Consider the following 25,384-nt stretch of genomic DNA (forward strand, 5'->3'; position numbering starts at 1 on the left):
CCATTTTTAGTGGTCTTATGATGACAAATTACTACAGAACATGGTAGCATGTTTGTTTTTAAAGTGTCCATGGTTCTTTCCTTAAATTGATAGGTTTCTGGTGTCCTGGGTCAAGTTTAATACCCACATACATGACATGGCTGTGTACGAACTATCACTATATAAAAACATAAGTGATTACACACAGAAGCCTATTCACTCACTTTTGACACAGGCATTTGCTCATCTTTCATTGTCTAATGGAATATGATATAAGTGCAACTAAGCAAATTTGCTGGATCTAAGGTCTCTATCAAAGGAAGGTGGTGGATGATGGCTGGTGGGTTAGGGAGAAGAAGTGGGAATTTCCTCCCGTCTCCATCCACAGTGCTCCCAGGCATGAAATGGCACCATGCAGGGGCCCCAGACGACCTGTGCTGGCTCTTTCAGCGGCACACAGACTTTCAGTCCTGCACTAATCTGAAGTGCTGGGTAAAGCTCCCTGAGAACAGCTAATCATTATTAATTCCTTTAGAATTCATTGCAATAACATCAATCATAGCGAACTCATTCGGTATTAATATGGATGTAATGTGAAAATGAATAATGCACACAGGAGTTTTTATATTCCTATTTTAGAAAAATAGTTATGAACAATGTATTTCTCTTTCCATTGTCAAATCAGCGCCTCCGAGAGCTTTTCTATCAATTACCTTCATCATCATTCCAGTTGAAATCTTGTCAGAGCAAACATATTTCAAAGGATTATATCCAACTCCATTACAGCATTTCTGGCTCTTTGGAATAAGTTCAGTCTCACAGCATTTTACTGGCACTGGGTCATTCTTTTTAACATGTGCTTTAGACTCTCCACTGGAAGCTGAGCAGCATATGGTATCTGACATATTCACATAATCCTGCCCACAACAGAACATCCCTGCGACAATAAAATGTTATATATGAATATGAAATAGAAAAAGGGAAGAAAACTGAGGCTGCTATAAAGTTTGGTATAAAAATGTCAGACTCAGGCAGTTGCTGAAATGGTGTAATACCTAAGGTAGCATTTCCCTACCAAGGTGATTTAAATGTGCAGTGAGGGTCCTTCTTACCAAGAGCACTAGACACTAATTAGGAAAAGAACACACAAGAGGAAGTGTTCGAAAATCATTCAGCTGGGCCAAACTTCTCTCATGCTTCATAAAAAGAGATAGGATTTCTGTCACGAAAACTGCCTGTGCATTTCGTGATGATAACATCTTGTTGCAAAGGAAGGTTAGTTAAACTATAGGGACTCTGAGAAAGCTCTAGAAATTCATACGGGAGAAAAGGTCACTCAAGTACTCTGGGATGAGAGCCCAGCCAGAGTGGAAAGGTAGCACCATCCTAGAACTGGAAGCCCTGCAGAAGGAGCAGTGCAAGTTTTATTTAGCTTTATTTAGGGTACAAATATTTGCTTCTCGTGAATTTAGCTGCAATGGTAACCATTCTTTCTTAATGAGATGGATTTGGTATTTATTCAGCTGAGCATGTTCACTCATCAGGTGCACTAATCAGCCACTATTTTTTGAGCCACATTTTGCTCTAGACCCATCACAGACATGGGTGACAGGCTGGGGACAGAGGCAGAAAGACCTGGTAGAGAGGATCACTGATCCCCACATCTAAATGAAAGATACATATACCTGAGATACCAGATAGACATTTTCTCCCACCAAATTCAGTTTAATTGCCTGCATTTGCACCATTTAGATATTGCCATCGAAGAGAAATGGCAGAAATGTTAACATTACAGCAGGAATACATTAACACTACTTGAGTCAGATCAAGCTAGAAATCAAGGTGCCTATACTGTATGTCACAGTGTTTTTATATTAGAATTTATATCCAGTTATATAGCAGCACAAAGTGATGAATGATTTATTTTAATTGGAATTTTGTTTGTTTATTATTAGTTCCGACTGATAACATAAAGAACCTCAAATTCAAAGTGCCCTGGGGTCCTGAATTGTTTAATCTGGTCCTGTGTAAACATCTACATTATTAAAGACACTCGAATCATAGATCAAAAGTGCTTTTAAAAAAAGTCATTGAAAGTAGACATTGGTTTGGCACATGCCTTAAGAAAGATGTTTATCCACACACGCCTCCAAAAAAACCCTCTCATTCATCTTTTTACTTACAAAAGTCTCCTCATATTAAAAACTCTTATTTATGATTAATGATATACACTGATCCTAACAGAGTTTTGGCATACCATGTTTATCTAATGTGATAACTCTTCGAAGTAATTGATTTAAAAATTAACTGCTAAATTAATAATTTTAGTTGTTTTAACATTTCCAGGAAAAGTTATCTCAAGTAAATACACAGAACAGGGCTCATTTTAGTCTGAGTCTTGATTATGGTGGGTATATATCTGTGCATGTGTGTATGTATAAGTACATACACACAAATACACATATTTATGTGTGTGTAGATATGCATGTATGTATATGTATGTGTATATATACACACAAATACATATAAACATATACATACCTGTGTGTACATACACGCACATAAACTAAAAAGAAAAATCCGTAGCTTCAAGTTTTCTATTGTTTGGGCATTTTTCTGCCCCTTCTGATTAGACATTTAAATACAACTGTGGATTCTTTACTGTTAATTTTTTCTCTGGCAGTTTTCTTAAGACAATTCATGTTTCTCTTTTAAAGAGCAATCAAAATTTGAAAACTGGTCTTTTAGGGAGCGAAATATATTCTCCCCCTCCCATTCCCACATTACTTCATGGTTTCACTATGCTTTCAGTATAAAATAAAAATGCAGACATTGACCTAATTTGAAACTCCTAATCAGTCATCTGATCACTCTGAGGGACTTCTGACAGGTAAACTAAAATTTTGATAATGAACTGCTTTTAAACTAGAAAAAAAAAGATGCCTTCTTTCACAAAGAACTTCATCTTTGTATTACTGAATTGAAATTTTCAGCCAAGATTTCACTCACATAACAAGAAGTGACTCCCTTTCTAGTTTCTTTGGTAAACCATTACTTCTTTAATTATTATCAACCTTGTTCCAGTGTGATAAATTGCTAATTACTTAATACCCTAATCAGCGTTCATTCTTTGCACAGATAAACTGTGACAGTGCCATTAATTTAAATAGTAATTTCACTTAATGGCCAGAACGGCACACCAGATTTTATGCAGCATTTTCTGAAGACTGCATCCATCACTGCAATATTCTGACATAAAGATGTCTGACGTGCACTAACTCACTTAGGGAGAGCAGATGTTGCGGAGCAGAGTTTGGTAGTAATTCCCATAGTGCATCACTTCAGCATGAATGAGCTGCAAATTCAGAGACAGACAATCTTCTGAAACTGCACTGCAATAACTTTTGACCCCTACCTAATTTATCACATGTAGCACTTGACTTTTGAACTTTGACACATGGAATGCACAATTTTAAATATGCCCAAAGAAAAACAAAATAGGTCATGCATTATTGATGGATTGGTCCATTCTTCCAGAGCCTCTTCATTAAATTTGTACAAAGGTGGAGCGTGTCTTTGAACAAGATGCAGATGTTATTAAAGTGGTATAGTACACATTAAACTAGTAGATGTTTATTTTTCAGATCAAAAAGCATATATTGTCTTTCTAAACTGTATATACATCCAGTGGTTTCCATTGATTGGACGCAACTGAGAAAATAGTGGAGGAAAAGATTTTTACTCACAATATTATTAATACTTCAAATATGTTACCAATGCTTATTTCATATCTATGTCTCAAAAGAAATGCATTTATAAACATATCTGCTGGATGACTTTCTAAATAGTTAAGACTGCAAAACTGGGATTCCATTTTTTTTTTTTTAAGAAGACCAAGAATTATGTATCATGCCTTTGAGATAAAAATAATATAGTAGTAAAATCCAGTCTGGAATATGACAAATCATTGTGAAACCCTGAGATTGTTCATGGGGACCAAATTTTAAGCCAAGGGATATTTTAGGCCTAGAAGAAAAACAAGATTTGTGATTAGTCATCCTTAGGACAAAGGTATAACATTTGTGGCAGAGCATGAAAGAAAAGAAATTCACGCTTGTCTTCACCAGTAGATGGCTCTGTGACTACCACCACAAAACTGAGAGGGTAGAGTAAAAACGCTCCCCAAATCATTGTGATACATTTTATAGCGTTGATATATTACACTTTTCAAAAAAAAAAAAATCATTATGTTATATGGAAATCTTTCAGGGAAATGCCTTTTCAATACCACCCTTATACCATGGACTTCTGTGATTATACTTCCCTCTGCAAAATTGCCAAATTCCCATCTTATGAAACAAACAGTGATAGTTATCTGTTTTACTGAAGTCAGAGTCCAGGACGTGAAAACTCAGTCTTGTGTTCTGAAACAATTTCAACTCAGAGTTTCACATCAAAGGCCGCATGGACAAAATTTATAATATAAATAAGTCAATATATTCCAAAGTCATCTCATGATCAGTTTCCCATGGCTAACAGAAAAAAATCTGTCCTCTTTGAATGAAACAGAGGTTTTAATTTTCACCTTTTCATACTAAAGGATATAATCAAGTCCAATCCAAGATTAATGGCATAAATGGTAAAGCCATATAAGCAAACACTAAGAAAAAAATGAGTAATAAATAGGCTTAAAATCTATTCAAAGAAAATGGCTAAGAATACATACGCACTGAAATGACGCGCATGACTTTCATCCCGAGATACCTGTATAACACTTCTACACAACTCATCTGCCCAGAGAGAGCACTAAAAACATAAACGCCACCCCAGCACTTCTGTTCCAACAGCATCTGTTAATTCACTCCATTTATAAAATACATATTGACAAAGACAACTGAACTGGGACCAGGGAGATTTGATTTGGTGTGAGAAAGTCAATTCAATGTGATTTTGTTAAAGGGCTCCTGCAGGCAAATAAAAGAGTTTAAGTAATAAAGTACATAAAGAGATGTTTTACGAGCCAGCCCGGTCTCGTGGCAGGCACACAATGCCAGCCAGCGAGAGAGGCCAGGCTTAGGAATGATATTATGAGATCCAAACCCGTATGTAGCAGGTATGCTGTTTGTAGCTAGGTTGAGGAGAAAAAGGGCCATATGGATATTCTGGAAGGTCATTAAGGTCACAGTCATTAGGGGCGACAGGAGTGAACGGCAGCAGAGAGAGGAAAAATACATGTGGAACCTGTCTATTTTCAGTGCAAACTGCAGGAAGGAAGGTCAAGAGAATAAAAAGAGATTCTTTTTTTCCTTTGTAAAACTATTATTCCTTCAGTCCACTATGATTATAAGAGTTGGCAGAGCTGTAGAATACCATAAAAAACTTTAGAGCTTATCTTGATTCACAGGAGTTGAGGGCTGTCACCACTTGTGTAAGAAATGTTTGACTGGCATGCAACATCATCTTGAAGTAAATAAAAAAGTGATTCTGAAATTTGAGTTCATGGATGGAGTTCAAGGGTGGATAAAATTACAAGCAAATTTTTGTGTGTATTCTATGCACTATTATTCAGAGTGAGGGTTTGTAACTTTCAAAATATTCAAAAGGAAAACAAATTAAGAACCACTGTCCTAGTGGACAGTAACCTCCATTCCCCTTCTTAGAACAGATGCATTTTATTTTATGCCAATGGTGTGCTGACTTCTCTTTCCTTCTCTTTTGCATTTGTTCTGCCACCTAAATTTAATCTTAAACTACAGGTCTTATCATCATATTGACTCTTCCCTGAGTGCTAAATAATATTCAAATCCTAATATTCAAATCCCTTTGCCTACTCAGATTTATCTCCTTTCTTCCTTACACAGGGTGTATACCTCTTGTAGTCCTCACTACTATTTGTATTTTACGGATTGCTGATTTCACAGTTTAGCTCAAGCCATGCCTGCCAAAATCATACTCACTGTTTGAGATTCCAATCCAATGGAACAACCCCCTTCATTACTTTGACTGGAGTGATCTCTCAGTCTTAAGAATATGCATGCATTCATCCCTCTCTTGTGGCCTGTGTATAACCTTGTAGGTACTTTTCTCCTTGATTAGGTTGTAAGTTCTTGAGGATAAAAATGGAATCTTGGCCATTTTTACACTTGCCAAGCACCAAGAATGATATCTTGAATATGGTTATTACATAAGACATATTTAACAAAGGAAGGAGTATGGCAGTAGACTAATTCTTTTAAAAAGCTACAGATGAACAAACACACTAAAATCAAATATTTTGCTGTCATTTTTAAACTCCGATGTATTAGGGTATACGGGGGGAACACTTTTGCATCCTCCCTGCCACCTTGGTTCTATCTTTAATAGACCTGTTATTAGTTACTTCACCTAAAGTAGGAGGAGAAGGTATTCAACAGGTTAGTCACAGTACAGGATAACTAATTAATTGCCATAATTTTCTAGTAGACATTACTATGACTTTAAGCAGTGGTTCTCAAATTATGGTCTCAGCATCCTCTTATAAGCTTACAAATTATTGAGGACCCCAAATATCTTTTGTTTATATGGATTTTACCTGTTGATATGTACTGTGTTAAAACTTACAGCAGAAATTTTTGAAATATTTATTTATTAATGCATTTAGACATAAAAATAATAAATCCATAACATGCTAACATATTTATGAAGCGCAAATATGGTTTTCTTTTTTTTAATTATACTTTAAGTTCTAGGGTAATGTGCACAACGTGCATGTTTGTTACATATATATACATGTGCCATGTTGGTGTGCTGCACCCATTAAGTCGTCATTTACATTAGGTATATCTCCTAATGCTTTCCCTCCCTGCCCCCAACCACGACAGGCCCCAGTGTGTGATGTTCCCCTTCCTGTGTCAAAGTGTTCTCATTGTTCAGTTCCCACCTATGAGTGAGAACATGCGGTGTTTGGTCTCAGGATCCTTTTATACGCTTACAAATTATTGAGGACCCCAAATACCTTTTGTTTATATGGGTTTTACCTGTTGATATGTACTGTGTTAAAACTTACAGCAGAAATTTTTGAAATTTTTTTATTAATGCATTTAGACATAAATATAATAAATCCATAACATGCCAACATATTTATGAAGCATAAATATGTTTTTCAAATAAAAAATAGTGAGAAGAATGACATTGTGTTATATTTTTGCAAGCTTCTTTAATGTTCAGTTAAGAGAAGGCAATTTAATTTTCTTTCTCATTCTGCATTTGATCTGTTGCAAATCACATCATGTAACCTCTGTAAAGCTCTGCTGTACACATACGAGAGAATGAGAATTAAAAAGGCATATAGTAGTTTAGTATCACAGGCATACCTCATGTTATTGTGGTTTGATTTATTGCACTTTGCAGGTACTGCTTTTTTTACAAATTGAAGGTTTGTGGCTGCCCTGAATTAAGCATGTGTATTGGTGCCAATTTTCCAATAGCATGTACTTGCTTCATGATTCTGTGTCACATTTTGATGATTCTCACAATATTTTAAGCTTTTTCATTATTATTATAAGACAGAAAGCTTAGTTGATGAGTGTCCTGTGTGTACTGACTGCTTTACAGACCAGCCTTTCCCTTATCTTTCCCCCTCTCCTTGGGCCTTCCTATTCTCTGAGGCACAGCAATAATGAAATTAGGCCAATTAATAACCTTACAATGGCCTCTAAGTGTTCATGTGAAAGGAAGAGTCTCATGTCTCTCACTTTAAATCAAAAGCTAGGAATGATTAAGCTTATCAAGGAAGGCATGTTGAAAACCAAGATAAGCCAAAAACTAGACCTCTCATGCCCAACAGTTTGCCAAGTTATGAATGCAAAGGAACAGTTCTTGAAGAAAATCAAAATACTCCTCCTCTTCTTCCCACACCTTCAACAGACCTTCTTCTCTTTTCTCTCCCACTCCTTCTCAAACATATCTTTTCCCCTGGACAATATCTCTTCATTACATCTTATAAGGTATGTGAGCATGATGACCAATCTGGTGGGTCTTATGGCCTTCAACCATGGTCCAGTTAAGATTTCTATTTCACTTATCATGAATAATAAGTGAAACAGCCTTATTGCTGATATGAAGAAACTTTGAGTGGTCTGGATAGAAGATCAAATCAGTCACAACATTCCCTTAAGCCAAAGCCTAGTCCAGGTAAGGCTCTTACTCTCTTCAATTCTGTGAAGTCTGAGAGAGGTGAGGAAGCTGCAGAAGAATGGTTGGAAGCTAACAGAAGTTGGTTCATGAGGTTTAAGAAAAAAAAGCCATATCCATAACATAAAAGTGCAAGGTGAAGCAGCAAGTGCTGTTGTAGAAACTGCTGCCTCAAGTTACCCAGGAGACTTAGGTGAGATCATTGATGAAGGTGGCTACACTAAACAACAGATCTTCATTGTAGATGAAATAGCCTTGCACTGGAAGAAGATGCCAACTAGAGCTCTCATAGGTAGAGAGAAAAAGTCAATGCCTGGTTTCAAAGTTTCAAAGGACAGGCTGACTCTCTTGTTGGGGGGCGAAAGCAGCTGGTGTCTTTAAGTGGAAGCCCATGCTCACTGACCACTGCAAAAATTCTATGGCCCTTAATAATTATGCTAAATCTATTCTGCCTGTGCTTGTAAATGGAACAAAAAGGCTGTATGATTACATATCTGTTTACAATATGGTTTACTATGTTTTTTAAGCTCATTATTGAGACCTGCTGCTCAGAAAAAATATTTCTTTTAAAATATCAATACTCACTGACAATGCATCTTGTCACCCAAGAGCTCTGATAGAAATAGACAAGAAGATTAATGTTTACATGCCTATTAACACACCATCTATTCGGCAGCCCATGGGTCAAGTAGTCATTTTGACTTTCAAGTTTTTTTATTTAAAAATATATTTTGTAAGGCTATAACTGCCATAGAGAGTAATTCCTCTGATGGATCTGGGCAAAGCAAACTGAAAACTTAGAAAGGATTCACCATTTTAGATGCAATTAAGAATATTCATGATTCACGGGAAGAAGTCAAAATATCAACATTAACAGGAGTTTAGAGGAAGTTGATTCCAACCCTCATGGATCACTGAGGGGTTTTAGACTCAAAAAGAAAAAATAACTGCAGATGTAGGTAAATAGAAGGAGAACTGGAATTAGAAGTGAAGCCTGAAGAGGTAATTGAATTACTGCAATCATAAAACTAACACATGAGGAGTTGCTTCTTAAGGAGGAGCAAAGAAAGTGGCTTCTTGAGATGGAATCTATGCCTGGTGAAGATGCTGTGAACACTGACTTCATATTTTAATTTTCTTGTCTTTAAAATCCTCACCTCCAATAACATAAGTGTCAGGCCTCCCAAAATCTGGATCTGACTGTGTGGTATTTAGCAAGTGGAAACTAACATCTAATATCTAATATCTGAACTTCAGTTTCTTCATTTTTAAAATGTAGATAATAATAGTACCTATCATGTAAGATTATTGTGAAGATTATTTGAGGTAATAATATATAAAATATTGGTAGAGTGTCTTAGTATTCATTCAAAGATACTTATTGTTATTAATATTAGTGTTAGCTTCATACAGTAGAATAGGGAGTAAAAGAATTATGACACAATATCATTATAATAATTTTGTATACTATTTGCTAGGAAATATTCTTTTCATTCATAACCAATGCATTTATGTGTGGGATTTTTTTTGGTGGACATGACCTTTTCAAGAGGAAAAAAATTGATGTGTTTTTATGAAATACATGAGATACATGTAAAAATTGGGAGATTACAATGTTATGTGTTAAACAGTATGTTCCAAATTATTGCATTAGATATAACCAATGTGAGCTTTAATTACTTATTTGTTTTATTTCTAGGGCAAATTTCTCACTCTCCCTGCTTCTCCAATCCTCCATCTACTGAAAGGTAGACCTGGGTCCCCTACCTGGAAGGCGATTGTATGCCACTCCTTCTTCTCCACCGCAACACTCTAAATCGTTGCTCACAATCTGTCTGCCACAGCACTGCTGGCCATGGCCATCATGAAGCCTCCCAGCACAGCAAATCTGGTTTCCTGAGGTGGAGTACGGCATTCTGCCACAGCAGGAATCACCAATGCCAACAGAAACCCGATTGTGCTGTTCATCTGGACAGCATACTTCACCTGTCAATTTAGGACAATAATAATCATTACGTCAGTTAAAAAAATATGCTATGACTCACAATTAACTTTTATCACAATCATCTTGCGGATCCCAACTGATTGACAGAATTACTAGAGAGAATATTATCATATTGGAGTTGCAAAATTTCCAAATGACTCCAAAGTGTTTGTGTATAAACATGTGTGTCAGATCAGATACACACAGGGCAACTTACAAGTAAGTCTATGTTGTCTATTTCCTCACCATCAGGTCTGGTGACATGGATTATGTGGCATTATAGAAAAACATCTAGGAATACTTTTTTGTTTTGAGTAATTTTCTTTTGGAAAGTAGGGTGGATTCAAAAACCAACTACTGATACATTTATTTTGCTTATGATTATAATTTCCTAAACCAAACTATATTTGGACAACCAAATAAAAATACTCCCATTGGGAAGGTTAATTACATGAGAGGAGGTAAAAAATACTGTATTTAAGTCAGTGTACTAGTACTTCTTTGGGTTATGTCACACACTGAATTTTGCTACATTTCTCTTCATAGGACAGTCTGGGAAACCTGATATAAGAATAAGATAATCCAACAGACGTGGTGCTTTACGCCTGTAATCCCAGCACTTTGGGAGGCCAAGGCGGGTGGATAACTTGAGGCCAGGAGTTGGAGATCAGCCTGGCCAACATGGTGAAACCCCATCTCTACTAAAAATAAAAAAAATTAGCCAGGCTTGGTGGTGCATGCCTGTAGTCCCAGCTACTCAGGAGGCTGAGGCACGAGAACTGCTTGAATCCAGGAGGCAGGAGGCAGAGCTTGCAGTGAGCTAGGATTGCTTCACTGCACTCCAGCCTGGGCATATCTAAAAAACAAAAACAAACAAACAAAAAAACAGACTTAGATAATCTTTTGCCTGGTACCTTAAGATCAAAGGACTCAAATATTCTAAATACCAAGAGTTAGCTTCTTTGTTTGTTTGGTATAAAAACAACTCTAAAAGACAGAAAATTTTGTAAATGGCTTCCCTTAAGGATACTTTCAAAAGAACTAATAAAAACTTGGTGGATCTAAAATCCAAACTTCATTTTCCCTTCTCTATCTCATGACCCCACCGTGGTTGGCTTCCCTCGTGGCCCTCCGAACCCCGACTTCCTTCTCTCTCTTGTCCTGCTCCTCCTCTTCTTCCTAGACTTTCAACAGACCTTCTCCCCTTTTCTCTACCATTCTTTCTTGGACGTATCTTTCCCCCTGGACAACATCTCTTCATTATATAAGATATGTGAGTATGAAGATCAATCTAGTGGGTCTTATGGCCTTCAAGCATGGTCCAGGTAAGATTTCTATAATCCAATTAATGACTTGTCAAGCTTTCTTAAGAAATGGTACAAATCCACTGAAGAATTTAGGACTGCCTTAGGGATTTGTAGTCCTGGACTTCCTCTTCTCAATTAGTTCACCTTTGGGTGAGCACTGGATATCCTAAAATTTGTTGAGTAAAAGCGAGATGTACTGTTTACCAAAATGATATAAAAATATGGGACAAGATTTAACTATACATAGATATATAAGGAGTATAAAAAATGGGACAATAACTCTTAGCAGCTATCCTTGAGATCTTTTCTGTCCAAATTTATTGGTCAAAAATCCATCTCACTGGATGAAATGAACAAATTACTAGAAACATACAACTTACCAAGGAAACTACAAGAAAAAAGTTAAAATCAATAGCTCTTATGAATATTGATGCAAAAATCTTCAACAGAACACTAGAAAACTGAATTCAAAAGCACATTAAAATGATTCTGCAACATGACCAAGTGCGATATATTCCTGGAATACCAGGATGGGTCAATATATGAAAATTTAATCAATGTAACACATTACATCAATAGAAAAAAGGGAAAAAAAGAAACACATGATTATCTCAGTTGATGTAGAACAAATATTTGACAAAATTCAACCTCTTTCATTATAAATCCACTCAAGAAAATAGGAATAGATGAAAACTACCTCAACATAATCAAGAGTATATGAGAAAAACCTATACCTAATGTCATACTCAACAGTGAAAGACTGAAAACTTTTCCTCTAAAATCAGAAACAAGAAAAGGATGCTACCCTTTGCCACTTGTATTCTACATAATATTGGATATTACAGCTAGAGCAATTAGGCAAGAGAAAAAAATAAAAGGCTTCCAAATTGAAAGGGAAGAAGCAAAGCTATGTGTTCTCAGAGAACATGACATCATATAGAGAAAACTCTAAAGATTCTAAAAAACAAACAAACAAACAAAAAACTGTTACAACTAATAAACAAATTCAGCACAGTATCAGGATACAAAGTCAGCATAGAAAAACCAGGCATGTTTCTATACACTAAGAATGAATAATCTGAAAATAAAATTAATAGGATAATTTCATTTACAATAACATAAAAAAAATGAAATACTTAAGAATGAACTTACCAAGAAAGTGAAAGACTGAAATACCACAAAATGTTGTTGAAAGAAATTAAAGAAGACAACCAAATGGAAGAACATCCCATGTTTATGGATTGGAAGCCTTAATATTGTTAAGATGCCAATACTGCTCAAGTGATCTACAGAATCAATTCGATCCTTATCAAAATCCCAATGCTTTTTGCAGAAACAGAAGAAACCATTATAAAATTCACATGGAATCTCAAAAAACTCCAAATAGTCAAAACAACGTTGAAAAAGGACAAAGTTGGAGATCTCACACTTTCTGATTTCAAAACTTACTACAAAGTTATAGTAATCAAAAGTGTGTTACTGGCACAAAGGCAGACATATAGACCAATGCGATAGAACAGAGATCCTAAAAATGAACCCCTGCAAATATGGGCAAATGATTTTCAACATAGGTGCCAAGACCATTTAATGGGGAAAGGACCCTTTTTTTTTTTTTAATGTTGGAAAAGTTGAATACCCACATGCCAAAGAATGATATTGAACCCTTACTTTATATCATATACCAAAACTAACTCAAAATGGATCAAAGATCTAGACATAAAAGCTAAAACTTAAAATTCTTAGAAGAAAGTAAAGGAGAAATTTCATGACATTGGCTCTGTCAATGATTTCTTGGCTATGACACTGAAAGCAGAAGCAATAAAGAAAAAAGATGAATTGGATTCATCATAATTAATATTAATAACTTTTTGGCATCGAAGAATACTATCAACCAGTGAAAAGGCAACTCATGAGAAAATATATTAAAATTATATATCTGATAAGGAAGTAGTATCCAGAATGTATAAAGAACTTCTATAACTCAAAAACATAAAACAAAGACTGTACTTTTTAAATGGGCAAATAACTTTAATAGACCTTTTTTTCAAAGAAGATATACAAATAGCCAATAAACACATGAAAATATGCTCAATATTAGTAATAAGTAGGGAAATGCAAATCAAAACCACAATGAGATACCACTTGATACTCATTAGGATAGTTATAAAAACCATAAAATAACAAGCATCAGCAAGAATATGAAGAAATTGACACACTTGTGCATTGTTGTTGGGAATATAAAATGTTAAAATGTTCCACAAAACAGTATGGCAGTTCTTAAGAAGAAAATTAAACATAGAATTACCATATGATCCAGCAATTCCACTTCTGGGTATAAACTCAAAATAATTGAAAACAGGAGATTGAACAGAAATTTGTACATTTATACATGAATGTTTATGGCAGCTTTATAAGGAAGTAGTATCTGATAAGGAAGTAGTATCCAGAATGTATAAAGAACTTCTATAACTCAAATTCCACTTCAGTTCATCTGTTGAGAAGAGATCCACTTTGTAAATGAGATACCAGCATTAAATGTGAACCTGAGAGTCTCTTTCTGTAAATCCCAGGAGAAGAAGGCCTGGTCTATCATTTGGTGGTGCCACCAGCTAATTACCTGATGCCTTTGTGATCAACATCTCTGACTTTGAATGTGTCTCCAAGACCCTCTGGGGCAAAAACTGCTCAGATGTGGGATTCATACAGGATGCTAACCCCTTAAAGATGTCTATCAATCTGGCTATGCATTTCTTGAAACTGGCCCAAAATCTACTGAAAAGAACAATATTTAATAACTCGGTCCATTGTATCTACACACCTCCAGAAAGTTATCTCAGTTGGCATAATACCTCATTATCCCCTGTACCAGTGCTTATAGTTCACTGTTCACTCTATCAAAATGACAAAAGACTTGTGTACCACTTTGGACAAGATTTAAGTGTCATCGCTTTGTACAAGATTTAAGTGTCATTAACAAGATTGCACTCCCCCATTTCCCTGTAGTTCCCAACCCTAATACCATCTTACTGCCACTCCCTGAGGCAGCTGCTTAATTTATAGCAGATCTATACTTAGAATTTTTTTCATATATTTTTGCACTCCTGCTCACAGTATATTTTTTGTTTCATTTGTGACAGTTACTCCCCGAGAGTTTACAACAACGCCTTCTTAATTCTCACAATTGCTTAACCATTACCTTACTGTGGTAAGCACAACATGGCCTCCCAAAGACATCCACATCCTCATCCCTGGAGCCTGTAACTATGTTATGTTACATGGCAAAGAGGAAAGAAGACAACAGATGTGATTAATTTTAATAATATGATGTGAGAAAGGTTCAACTGGTCATTATTGGCCTGGAAAATGGAAGGGGTCCACAAGCCAAAGAATGTGAGCAGCCTCTGCAAGGTGGAAAAGGCAAGAAAATGGGTTCTTGCCTCCAGAAGGGAATGCAGCTCTTGTTAACTTCTTGGTTTTAGCTCAATGAGACCCATTTCAAACTTCTGATATTGAGATGTATAAGGTAAGTTTGTGTGGTTTTAAGCCACAAAGCTTCTGGTAATGAGTTATAGCAGCAATAGGAAACAAACTGAGTGATATTTAATTTCCTCTATAAGATTCAACTGTTGTACAATATGTGAATGATCATCTGTCATGCTCTCCAGATAGTCTTGAAAAACTGATTCCCTCTATTTGTCAACAGTGGTAGCATACAATCGACATAAAGTCTCTAAATGTCAATTTTGTCAGCACAAAGTGCTTTTACTAGGACTTAAATTCTAGGCTGTGACAGTTTGCAAAATGGAAAGTCCTTTGCTCCTCAAAGTTTGGAAGCTCTTCATGACTTTCCCTGGCTAGTTGCTAAAAGTCAACTTAGAGAATTGCTTGGCCTCATAGAATCAACAAGGATCCTTGGTTTCATAGGATCTCAAGGGTCACTAGATGTTTGAATCTTAGCTTTTATGAACTGGCTATCCCTTTATATGATCTGATGAAAGTGGACACCCCTGAGTCCTTGCTCTGGAATGATTCATTAGAAACTTTGCCATTTAAAGGAGGCCTGTTAGTCCCCTTTACTCATGTGCTCCCCAATTACTAAACATTTTTTTTCTATTTGGATATAAAAGATTGGGCTAGCTTTGGGTATTATAACTCAGCAGCCCAATGGACATCAGAAACATTAATATCCCGCTAATATTCCTAAAGTTACTTAATGAAGGTCAAACAACTAAGAGGTGAAAGAAATGGGATGTGGAGCCAGGAAGTTTGACTCCAGAACCAATATCTTATCCACTAATTACTCAGCATCAAACCACTGAAACACTACACAAAACTTATTCTTTCACAAGAATGTGATCATGAAATATTACTTGAAATAGTCATCTGACTAAGACATTTTTGCTTTCTTTCTTTTAAAAATAGGGATGTTCGTTGTAATTTTAATGGAAATATATTTGCTATCTTTCTGTTCTACCAATATATGAGAAAAATATATTGTCATTCATACACAATAATCACATTATTATAAAACACACCATCTCTAAGAGCTCACCCTAAAATTTAATCATGAAAATTCCTATTTTGATTAGCTGCGTGTCTTGGCCATGTTTCTATGTCCCATTTTTCCCATGCGTAAAATGGAAATAGAATTCTAAGGCAAAGTCTATTTAAAATATTTTATTTAAAAAATATTATTCAGGACCATTACTTTTTTTGGGTGCACACTTCCATGAATTTTAATGAAGAGACACCACCAGGATACAAAAGAGTTTCATCACCCCCCAGAACACCCTCATGCTATCCCTGTATAGTCACATTCCCTTCTCATCCATTACCCTTGGCAACTGTCGACTTTTATCTCCAAAACTATGGCTTGTCTTGTATAGTATGTCATGTAAATGCAGTCTCACAGTTCGTAGCTTTTTGAGACTGGTTTATTTCACTGGGCATGATATCTTCTTGGCACTTATCAATACTTTGTTCTTTTTTATTGCTACATAGTATTCCTTTGTTCCACAGTTTGTCCATTTCCTCACTTAGGGACATTTGAATTGTTTCCAGGTTTTGGCAGTAATGATTACAGCTGCGGTAAACATTCATGTGCAGGTTTTTGTGTGAACATAAATTTGCTTTTCTCTAGGGTAAATATCCAGGAGTGGATCAAGACATACTCAGGATTTTCTCAAAATACGAATTTCTAGAATTCAGGAGACACTTGGCTTAGTCAATTATCTTTGAAAAGATCCTATAATATGGTATCTCTAAGTAAAAGGGAACTTAGTATAAGTTTCCATGATGATGCTGCCAGAGACCAATGAAGGAGCAATGAGCTTATTGTAAACAGTAAAATTACTGTATTTGTTATGTTCCTCTGGGTGAAATAACTCTGCTTGGTCTGAAATGCAGTTGCCATATTTTTTGTCTTTACATTCAGAGAACATAATGTCCCTCTTTGGTAAACTTTAAGATAATGTATCCCATGGTACAGGGCAACATCAGGTAATTAAACACCACTTAGGACAATGGTGAGCTTAGAGGAAACACAGTGTACACATCTACACGGGGAAAGCCAACACTTTTTTTAAAAGCCTCTTTTGAGCATAACAAATGTTAACTGGTTTAGATATTTTAGTCATATTTTTCTGAATCCCTCAGAATCTTATTCAGTTACCGACAGAAGAAAAGACTTCAAAAAAAGAAAAAAAAAAAGAAAGATGTGTATTATATCAATGAGAAATAAAACTAATTTCTTTTCCTCAGAAAAGGGCTATTAGACATAAGATACAAGGATCAGTCACCTTCTCATTAACCTCTCAAAATGAATCTATTTCAGGCCAGACTGGAAAATGTTTTCTCTCTAAAAACTACCATGCAGTGTAACAGTTAATTGTTATTCTTATCAAAGAATGACCCACATTAACATTTACTTGGGGTCATTAGCATATTTATAAAAAAGGGAGAGAAATGAGCATTCTTTTCTCTTCTGCTCTTTGTTATGGGGTATTATGGAAGAAAGTTGTGAGAAAAAAAAATAAAGTACATATTTACCAATATTTCAGACTAATCTATAAATATCAAAATGCCTATACCCATCTTGGTCTTGAACTGGCAGACTAGTGACCAGATTTAAATCACATTTACATGCAACAGGATTTGGGACCATTGTGCTTTTTTCCCCTCAATGTAACCAGTGTTAAACTAGTTAACAAAGACCACGGGGCTGAGGACAGAGGTCACAAAATAATCTCTTCATTTAGGTACAGTGAGATTAATGATTGGAGGAAAACACTCTTTGATTATTTCATGAGATTGCTTTTTTCCTTTTCTCTTCACCAGGGTAGGCATTCTAATATTATGAAAAATGAACTACTTAAAAAAGAATCAAAATTTGGGGCATGCTCAATGGTTTGGTAGATATTAAAATGCTTTAAGTGTTCGGAAACATGTATTTATAGATAGAGACAATAAATATTTTTAAAACCCTTGGTCTAAAAATTAATTATTAAAAGGCTCATATAATATCAATGACAACTTCTGAGCTTCCACGAGTTATTTCATTTTTAAGAAAATTGTTAAATTTTATTTTGAAACCTAACAAAAGTAGATTGTGCTGTCAGTTCAAAATCTGACTACTTGTGTTAGCATTGAGAAAGTCACAGGCAAGTGTCCTGAGTTAGTAGCAGTGATAGATGTAAATAAGTATTTTTCATTAGTTTTAAGGGACAGAAGATATTTTGCAGACTTTGAATAGTTGGTTGCAAATCATAACATCAAAACTTTAATGTGATGTGGAAATGAAAACACTATTATTTAGTTCCATGATCAACTTGGTCTACTGGTGTGAAGAATGGTAGGAATTGAACAACACAAAATGTCCATCTCATCTCTGTAATTATAATTTCATAGCAGTTATTTGTAAGCAATGGTAGATATGAACCATACATGAAAACTCCCCAAATGCAACTTATTTTGAGAAAGTAAAGCATTTAACAGTATTTGATCTATTGTTGACATTGTGAGCTGTAGTATGAAGAAGTTTAACAGTTTTCTACAAAACTCTTATTTCCATATACATTTTTACTTTTTCTAACTTGGAAAATCTGGTTTACTATAACTTATTCAAGTTTGAAATATTTTTGATAGAGAAATAACAGCACTGCTATAAAAAATGTATGTTTTTTTTTCTATGAATTGTAAGGAAAAATAATGAGTGAAGGTTCTCTGACTTGAGTAAACTTGAGCAGTATTTAATCAGGACACCTGAAACCACCTTTGCAAAAACTATGACAGTAAGAAAATTCTGACACTGGAAAATTATGACAGTGAAAGAAATTTGACCTAACCAATTCCATCTTGCCTCCAGTCTCCAAGCTACCCTTGTCCATTCCTCAGCATAGGCCAAGATAGCTATGGGAGGTGTTTAGTTTACAGTTAAACTTCGAAACAATGATGACAGTCCTTTCCTGAAACAAACTTGCTTCTTGCTTGGGGGGCAGAGCACCTTTGTAAAATTAACAAATTAGCCACAAGGAACTATGACTCAGGTGTTCATGCCACCAGAGGTCACACGATTCCTAACCTTCTCAACTGCTTCCATAGATAACGTCACTATTGTAAAACCTAAGATTAGTGTTCAAGGTACTTTTTACTCTTTATTCTGATGGACCAGCTAGCATCACCCAGACCAGTAAACTGGCTCATCTGATCCTGTAGTCCCCATCCAGGAACTGACTCAGGGTGAGGAGACAGCTCTGACTCCCTATAATTTTATCCCCTACCAATAAGCATCCCCCATTCCCTAGCCCTATGCCTACTGCACTATCCTAAAAAAAACCCTAGGTTGGGCCAGGCGTGGTGGCTCACGCCTGTAATACCAGCACTTTAGGAGGCCAAGGCAGGCGGATCATCTGAAGTTAGGAGTTCGAAACCACCCTGACCAACATGGAAAACGTCCGTCTCCATTAAAAATACAAAATTAGGTGTGGTGGCACATGCCTATAATCCCAGCTACTCGGGAGGCTGAGGCAGGAGAATCGCTTGAACCTGGGAGGCGGAGGTTGCAGACAGCCGGAGATCAAGCCATTGTGAGAGGTGACAACGTGGTAGCAGCCCTCATTCTTGGCGCCTTCTCGGCCTCGGCGTCCACTCTGGAAGCCTTGAGGAGCCCTTCAGCCCGCCACTCCACTGTGGGAGCCCCATTCTGCGCTGGCCGAGGCCTGAGCTGGCTCCCTCTGCTTGCGGGGAGGTGTGGAGGGAGAGGTGCGGGCGGGAACCGGGGCTGCGCACTGTGCTCACGGGCCAGCGTGAGTTTCTGGCGGTCGCGGGATCGGCGGGCGGCACTATGAGAGGCGGCCAGCACTGCCAGCCCCCGGCAGTGAGGGGCTTAGCACCCAGGCCCTTTCCACACTGTGGAAGCTTTGTTCTTTCAGTCTTCGCAATAAATCTTGCTGCTGCTCACTCTTTTGGTTCGCACCGCCTTTATGAGCTGTAACACTCACCGCCAAGGTCTGCGGCTTCACTCCTCAGGTCAGCGAGACCAGGAACCCACCCAGAGGAATGGACAACTCCGGACGGGAGGAACGAACAACTCCGCATGGGAGGAAGGAAAAACTCCAGATGAGTCACCTAGCTGTAACACCGCGAGGGTCCGCGGTTTCATTCTTGAAGTCAGTGAGACCAAGAATCCACCAAATCCGGACACAATTGCACTCCGGCCTGGGCAACAAGAGTGAAACTCCGCCTCAAAACAAACAAAAAGCAAAAAAACAAAAACTAAAGAACTCTAGGGTTTCTTTCTTTCTTTTTTTAAGACATAGTCTTACTCTGTTGCCCAGGCTGGAGTGCATTGGCACAATGCAACCTCTGCCTCCCAGATTCAAGTGATTCTCCTGCCTCAGCCTCCCAAGTAGCTGGGATTACAGGCACCTGCCACCAGGCCCAGCTAATTTTTTGTATTTTTTTTTTTTTTTTTTTTTTTTTACAAGAGATGGGGTTTTGCCATGTTGGCCAGGCTGATCTTGATCTCCCGACTTCAGGTGATCACCCGCCTTGGCCTCCTGAAGTGCTGGAATTACAGGTGTAAGTAAGCCACTGTGCCCAGACAAACCTTAGGTTTTGAATTTTCTGGGAGACTGTTTTGAGTAAAAGCTCCTATCCTGCTTAGCTGGCTCTGCATTTATTAAGCTCTTTCTCTATTGTAGTACCACTGTTTTGGTAAATTGGCTCTATCTGTGCAATGGGCAAGATGAACCCATTGGGTGATGACACACCTTCTATATTTGCTCCAGTATTTTGCAAAAAAGACACTGGGTTAGACAGTGTCTCATTTCACATGGCCTTGGATGGATATAGTTATACTGAACATAAGGTACATGAACCAGATGTTGGGCATAAATTTCACCCTAAACTAGATATCTCAAAGCATTCAGCTTTCCTACAGCCTCCAATAAACTTAGCTTTCTTGTCTTTCTCCTATATCCATTTCTTGCTCTTTAAAGAAGATATCAGTATCAAACTTAGGTAGTAGGAAAAAATTTGTATTCTCAATTACTTTTGTATTCTCAATTACTTTTGTATTCTCAATTACTTTTGCAGGATAAATTGTAATCGACAGTGGTAGTAATGAAGAAGTTTAGAAGTCTTAAATAGTCCTTTTAAAAAAATTGTCAACACATGTTGATACTTTTTGGTTAAAGAGTCAGTAAAGTACTCAAAAGAGCATAGATTTAGAAAAGACGTACCTATATTCACATTTTAGTTCTTTCACTTCTATTCACTTCTGCAAATCTGGATATGTTATTGATCCTCTCTAAAATAGTTTCCTTACTTGTAAACTGCAGAGAAAATACCAATTTCCTAGAGTTGTGAAGATTCTATAACGTATCCCTATGTAAAGCCTTTAATACAGAGCCTGAGAGAGACTTGGTACTTTAAAAATGCCGGTTGTTATTAGCATCATTCCCAATTATATTCACTAGGCATTGCTTTATGTAGTTGAAATTTGGAGCAAAATGGTTAGGTAAGTTGGCTAATACTAAAAAGGGAGGAAGGAAAAAAATCCAGTTTGCCACCCTTTGCAGCATTCTTCCTTCCCTTGCCTGACTTATAATGACGAGAGAATACTGCCAGTGGTCTAGAATTCTTAGACAAATGAAATTTGCAGTTACAATCTCTCCAGGAACAATGCATGTGTAGTTCAGATTAGAAATGGAGGAAGTGGAGAACAGCTTCATGGAGTGGAACAGTCAGCAATTCACAGATTTAATAGTGAAAATATATAGTCATGTTAATTAAAAAAAAAAAAAAAAAAAAACCACAAGATAAAAGGAGTTAACCAGATCTCCAGATTTATTTCTTTATGTAGTAGGTATTGTAAATTCCTTCTGTTCTCTCATTTTCTAATATTTAGCCTTGCTTATATTTGAACAAGGTAGAAGGAAGAAATAATATTTAGAGCAGGCTATTGGCTATGTGTTTGTGGTTCAATTTTTGTTGAGGGGGAGGTGTTTGAAATAGTTCACTGACATGAACAACGTGTTTATGTTTTCAGGTTCCCAAAGTTTTTGAGTACACCTGGAAATAATCCTCACCTGGTAGAATTCTAGCGTAATACCCAGAGCAGCACCGATGGTTTGGTTGTGCCTCCTGTATTCGGCCACCACAACAAACTCCGGTAGAATTCAGAACAAACGGGATATACTTTTCTTCACAACAGCGGTGTCCAGGCTTGGCATTATAGAGCACTCCGTTACAACAAACCTGAAAGTTTGAAATCAGTTTTAAAGAAATATCAGTTTAGTTAACAGTATTATGTCACTCTATCTCATGTAATATAATTATTTTCTTCTAAGGCATAGAAGATCTGAGACCATATTACTCATATTTCATTGGTTTAAAAATGTATTTTCGAGGATCGTTCAAATTTTTTAACTGTTATTTGATAGAATGCAGTTTTTTTGAAGTCTTCAACCATGTTTTGTGCTCTATTACAATACTCTAAATATGAATTGTCTTTTGAATGTCAGTGTTTCTGAGGTAAAGATGTTCAAAACTGTAAATAAACAATTTCCTTCATATTTATATATATATTTTTAAATGATTGTTTAATTTTAAAAACACCACATCCATGGATATTGTGTTTTATTGATCCTTTTTCAAAATAAATTGCATTTTTTCTTGTAATTTATATGATCACTTATTTATGAACCCAGTCTTCAGACAAGGCAATCACAACAGAGTCCAATATTTACATGTATGTGCGTATATATAGATATCTCATAAGCCACTACCTTGAAAAAAGGATATCTATATGGAAATTAATTTTGAAAAGCCCCTTTAACTCTGTTTTCTTTAGGAACTGTGAAAAAAAATTATGTGCTTGAACAATCAAATAATTATTTGCATACTCACTTGAGGTCTGAGAGACTGACACACTGTATATACAACAAATCAAACAATGAATAGTTGCTAAAACATAGCATCAGAACCCATACTTGGCATAAGTTACATTAATTGGCTAGACATTTCCTGTGGTAGGCAAAAGCAACCACTATGAGGCATCTCCCATTTTTCTTTTTTCTCATTGCTACCTTCAAAGTGTACCAACATTTGAACCAATTCAACAAAGAACAGTAAAATGTAGAAGCTCTAAGTCTTCAACAAAGCCACTAGTCTAGTATTTCATTCATTTTCTAAAAATTATCTAAAAGCAAAGAAATTCAGCTCTTAAATTCAAAGTCTACCACTGTGGTCCTCAGGCAGCCTTGCTAACTCAACTGTAATGAATTTCTTTCTTTGGGTTTAGTTAGTGGCAATAAGGATTCAAATTTTTTCTGATTGCAAGGATAAATTAAGTGACAGCTCTCTTTGCTGCCATATTCTGTGTGAAAAGTAAATTTCAAAATCTTCTGTGTGAAAAGTAAATTTCAAAATCATGTCCCATTTTAAGAGTTAAGCAAGGAATATTCTCTATGTTTTATTTGGGATTTGTGAATGATGGTAAAGGTAAAACAGCACACACCTCCCTCTTGTTTTATGACGGTGGCCTAAAATCTTGCCATTTGTTTTTTGATCTTAAAACATTTATTAAAGTCCCATTCACATAGAGTTAGTTTCTGGACAAAAACACATCCAATATTTCAGCAAGTTTATCCAGTACTTATCACCTTCTTTTGAAATTATTCCTCAAATATTTACTTAGTGATGGGCCATTAGAACTGGTTCACTTCTATGTTTTCATTATCAATGCTTTCTTGGGCTCCTTTGGCCAAGTAAAACACATGCCTTTCCTCTAAGCCACCCTGGTTCAGATCATTGATGGGTCCCAAAGGAGACCTTTTCAAGTGATTATTTCTCTTAGGAGTTCTCTCCATAAACAGAAAATTTCCTAATCGAATTCAGTTTTCGAGTTGTCTCAGACAACATAAATGAAAATTTTAATAGCTTACTTGTGTGCGGTTAATTTTCAAAAAAGCAGCCTCTTCCTTGCTTGATTTCAAAAAGCATGTTTCTAATCCAGTGATTCTCAAAAAGTATGATTCCTGGACCAGTTGCAGATGCATCACTTAGTCATGTGGTTTGGCTCTGTGTCCCCACCCAAATCTCACATTGAATTGTAATTCCCATGTGTCAGGGAGGGACCTGATGGGAGGTGATTGGATCATAAGGACTGTTCCCCATGCTGTTCACTGTGTCTCTTTTAAATTAAATTATAAAAATAAAAATAATTTTATATATAAAATTCTTTTAAAAATTATAAAAATTTTATTATATAATAAAACATTTCAGTTTGTTTACTTTGATATATCTTAATTTTTTACTCCCCTAAAAATTTTAAAATATAAAATTTATTATATATTATTGTATAATAAAAAATATATATCTTTTATTATATACGTATATTTTAAATACATATATATTTATATGGTATATTTATATGTATTAAACATACATTTAAGTATATTTATTTTTATTATGAAATTTTATATAATAAAAGATATATATCTTTTACTTATTTATATATTATATAATACTATATAAAATATATAATGTAATATAATACATAATATGTATTATATAAAATTTTATTATTTAAAATTTTAATTTTATATAATAAAGTAAAAGATATAGATATATATCTCATATCTTACACATATACATATGCATATGTGTATCATATCTTTATTATTTTTTATATATCTTATAACAAAAGATATAAGATATATATCTTGTATGTATGTTGATAATCTTTTCGTTATCAATGCTTTCTTAGGCTCCTTCAGCCAAGTAAAACACACACTTTTCTTCTAAGCCACCCCTGTTCAAATCATTGATGGGTCCCAAAGGAGACTTTTTCAAGTGATTATTTCTCTTAGGAGTTCTCTCCATAAACAGAAAATTTCCTAATCAAATTCAGTTTTTGAATTGTTGATATATATAATATATATAAATTTTGATATATATATAAGATACATTTCAGTTTTTATATATATAAGATATATATCTTTCATTATATAAAATTTCATAATAAAAATAAATATACTTAAATGTATGTTTAATACACATAAATATACCATATAAATATATATGTATTGCAAATATATACATGTTTTATTATATAAGATTTTAATAATGCCTTAAACAAAGTCTTATGTTTATTGTTGGGATTAAAGAGGCAACACAAATATTGCAGTGAAAGACAATAGAGGAAGTCAATTAAATTAAACAAAATTGTGAATTTCATTTGGGGCTAGGTATTACCATATATTTCCTAGCATGAAAGATTAGAGAGAAGCAGAAAAGAGACGTTTATTGTAGGTCTAAAGGTGAGTGAGTTCTCACGAGATCTGATGGTTTAAAACTGTGTGGCAGGTCTCCCCTTCTCTCTCTCTCCCTCCTGCCATCACATGAAGAAGGTCCTTGCCTCTCCTTCACCTTCCACCAT

At 35.7% G+C, this 25,384-nt stretch overlaps 1 protein-coding gene across 1 annotated transcript in view; it reads right to left on the bottom strand.

Moving 5' to 3' along the window:
- USH2A (usherin) overlaps nt 1-25,384 on the bottom strand; it is a 797,990-nt gene that overhangs the window by 161,257 nt on the left and 611,349 nt on the right. Inside the window, exons 48-50 of the mRNA XM_015116260.3 lie at nt 22,032-22,200; nt 9,919-10,137; nt 693-916 (exon numbers count right to left, since the gene is read on the bottom strand). Of these exons, the coding sequence (XP_014971746.3) occupies nt 693-916; nt 9,919-10,137; nt 22,032-22,200 (612 nt within the window). The remainder of the gene's footprint in view (nt 1-692; nt 917-9,918; nt 10,138-22,031; nt 22,201-25,384) is intronic.

The sequence above is a fragment of the Macaca mulatta genome, chromosome 1, assembly GCF_049350105.2.
Source record: "Macaca mulatta isolate MMU2019108-1 chromosome 1, T2T-MMU8v2.0, whole genome shotgun sequence".
Taxonomy (NCBI): Eukaryota; Metazoa; Chordata; class Mammalia; order Primates; family Cercopithecidae; genus Macaca; species Macaca mulatta.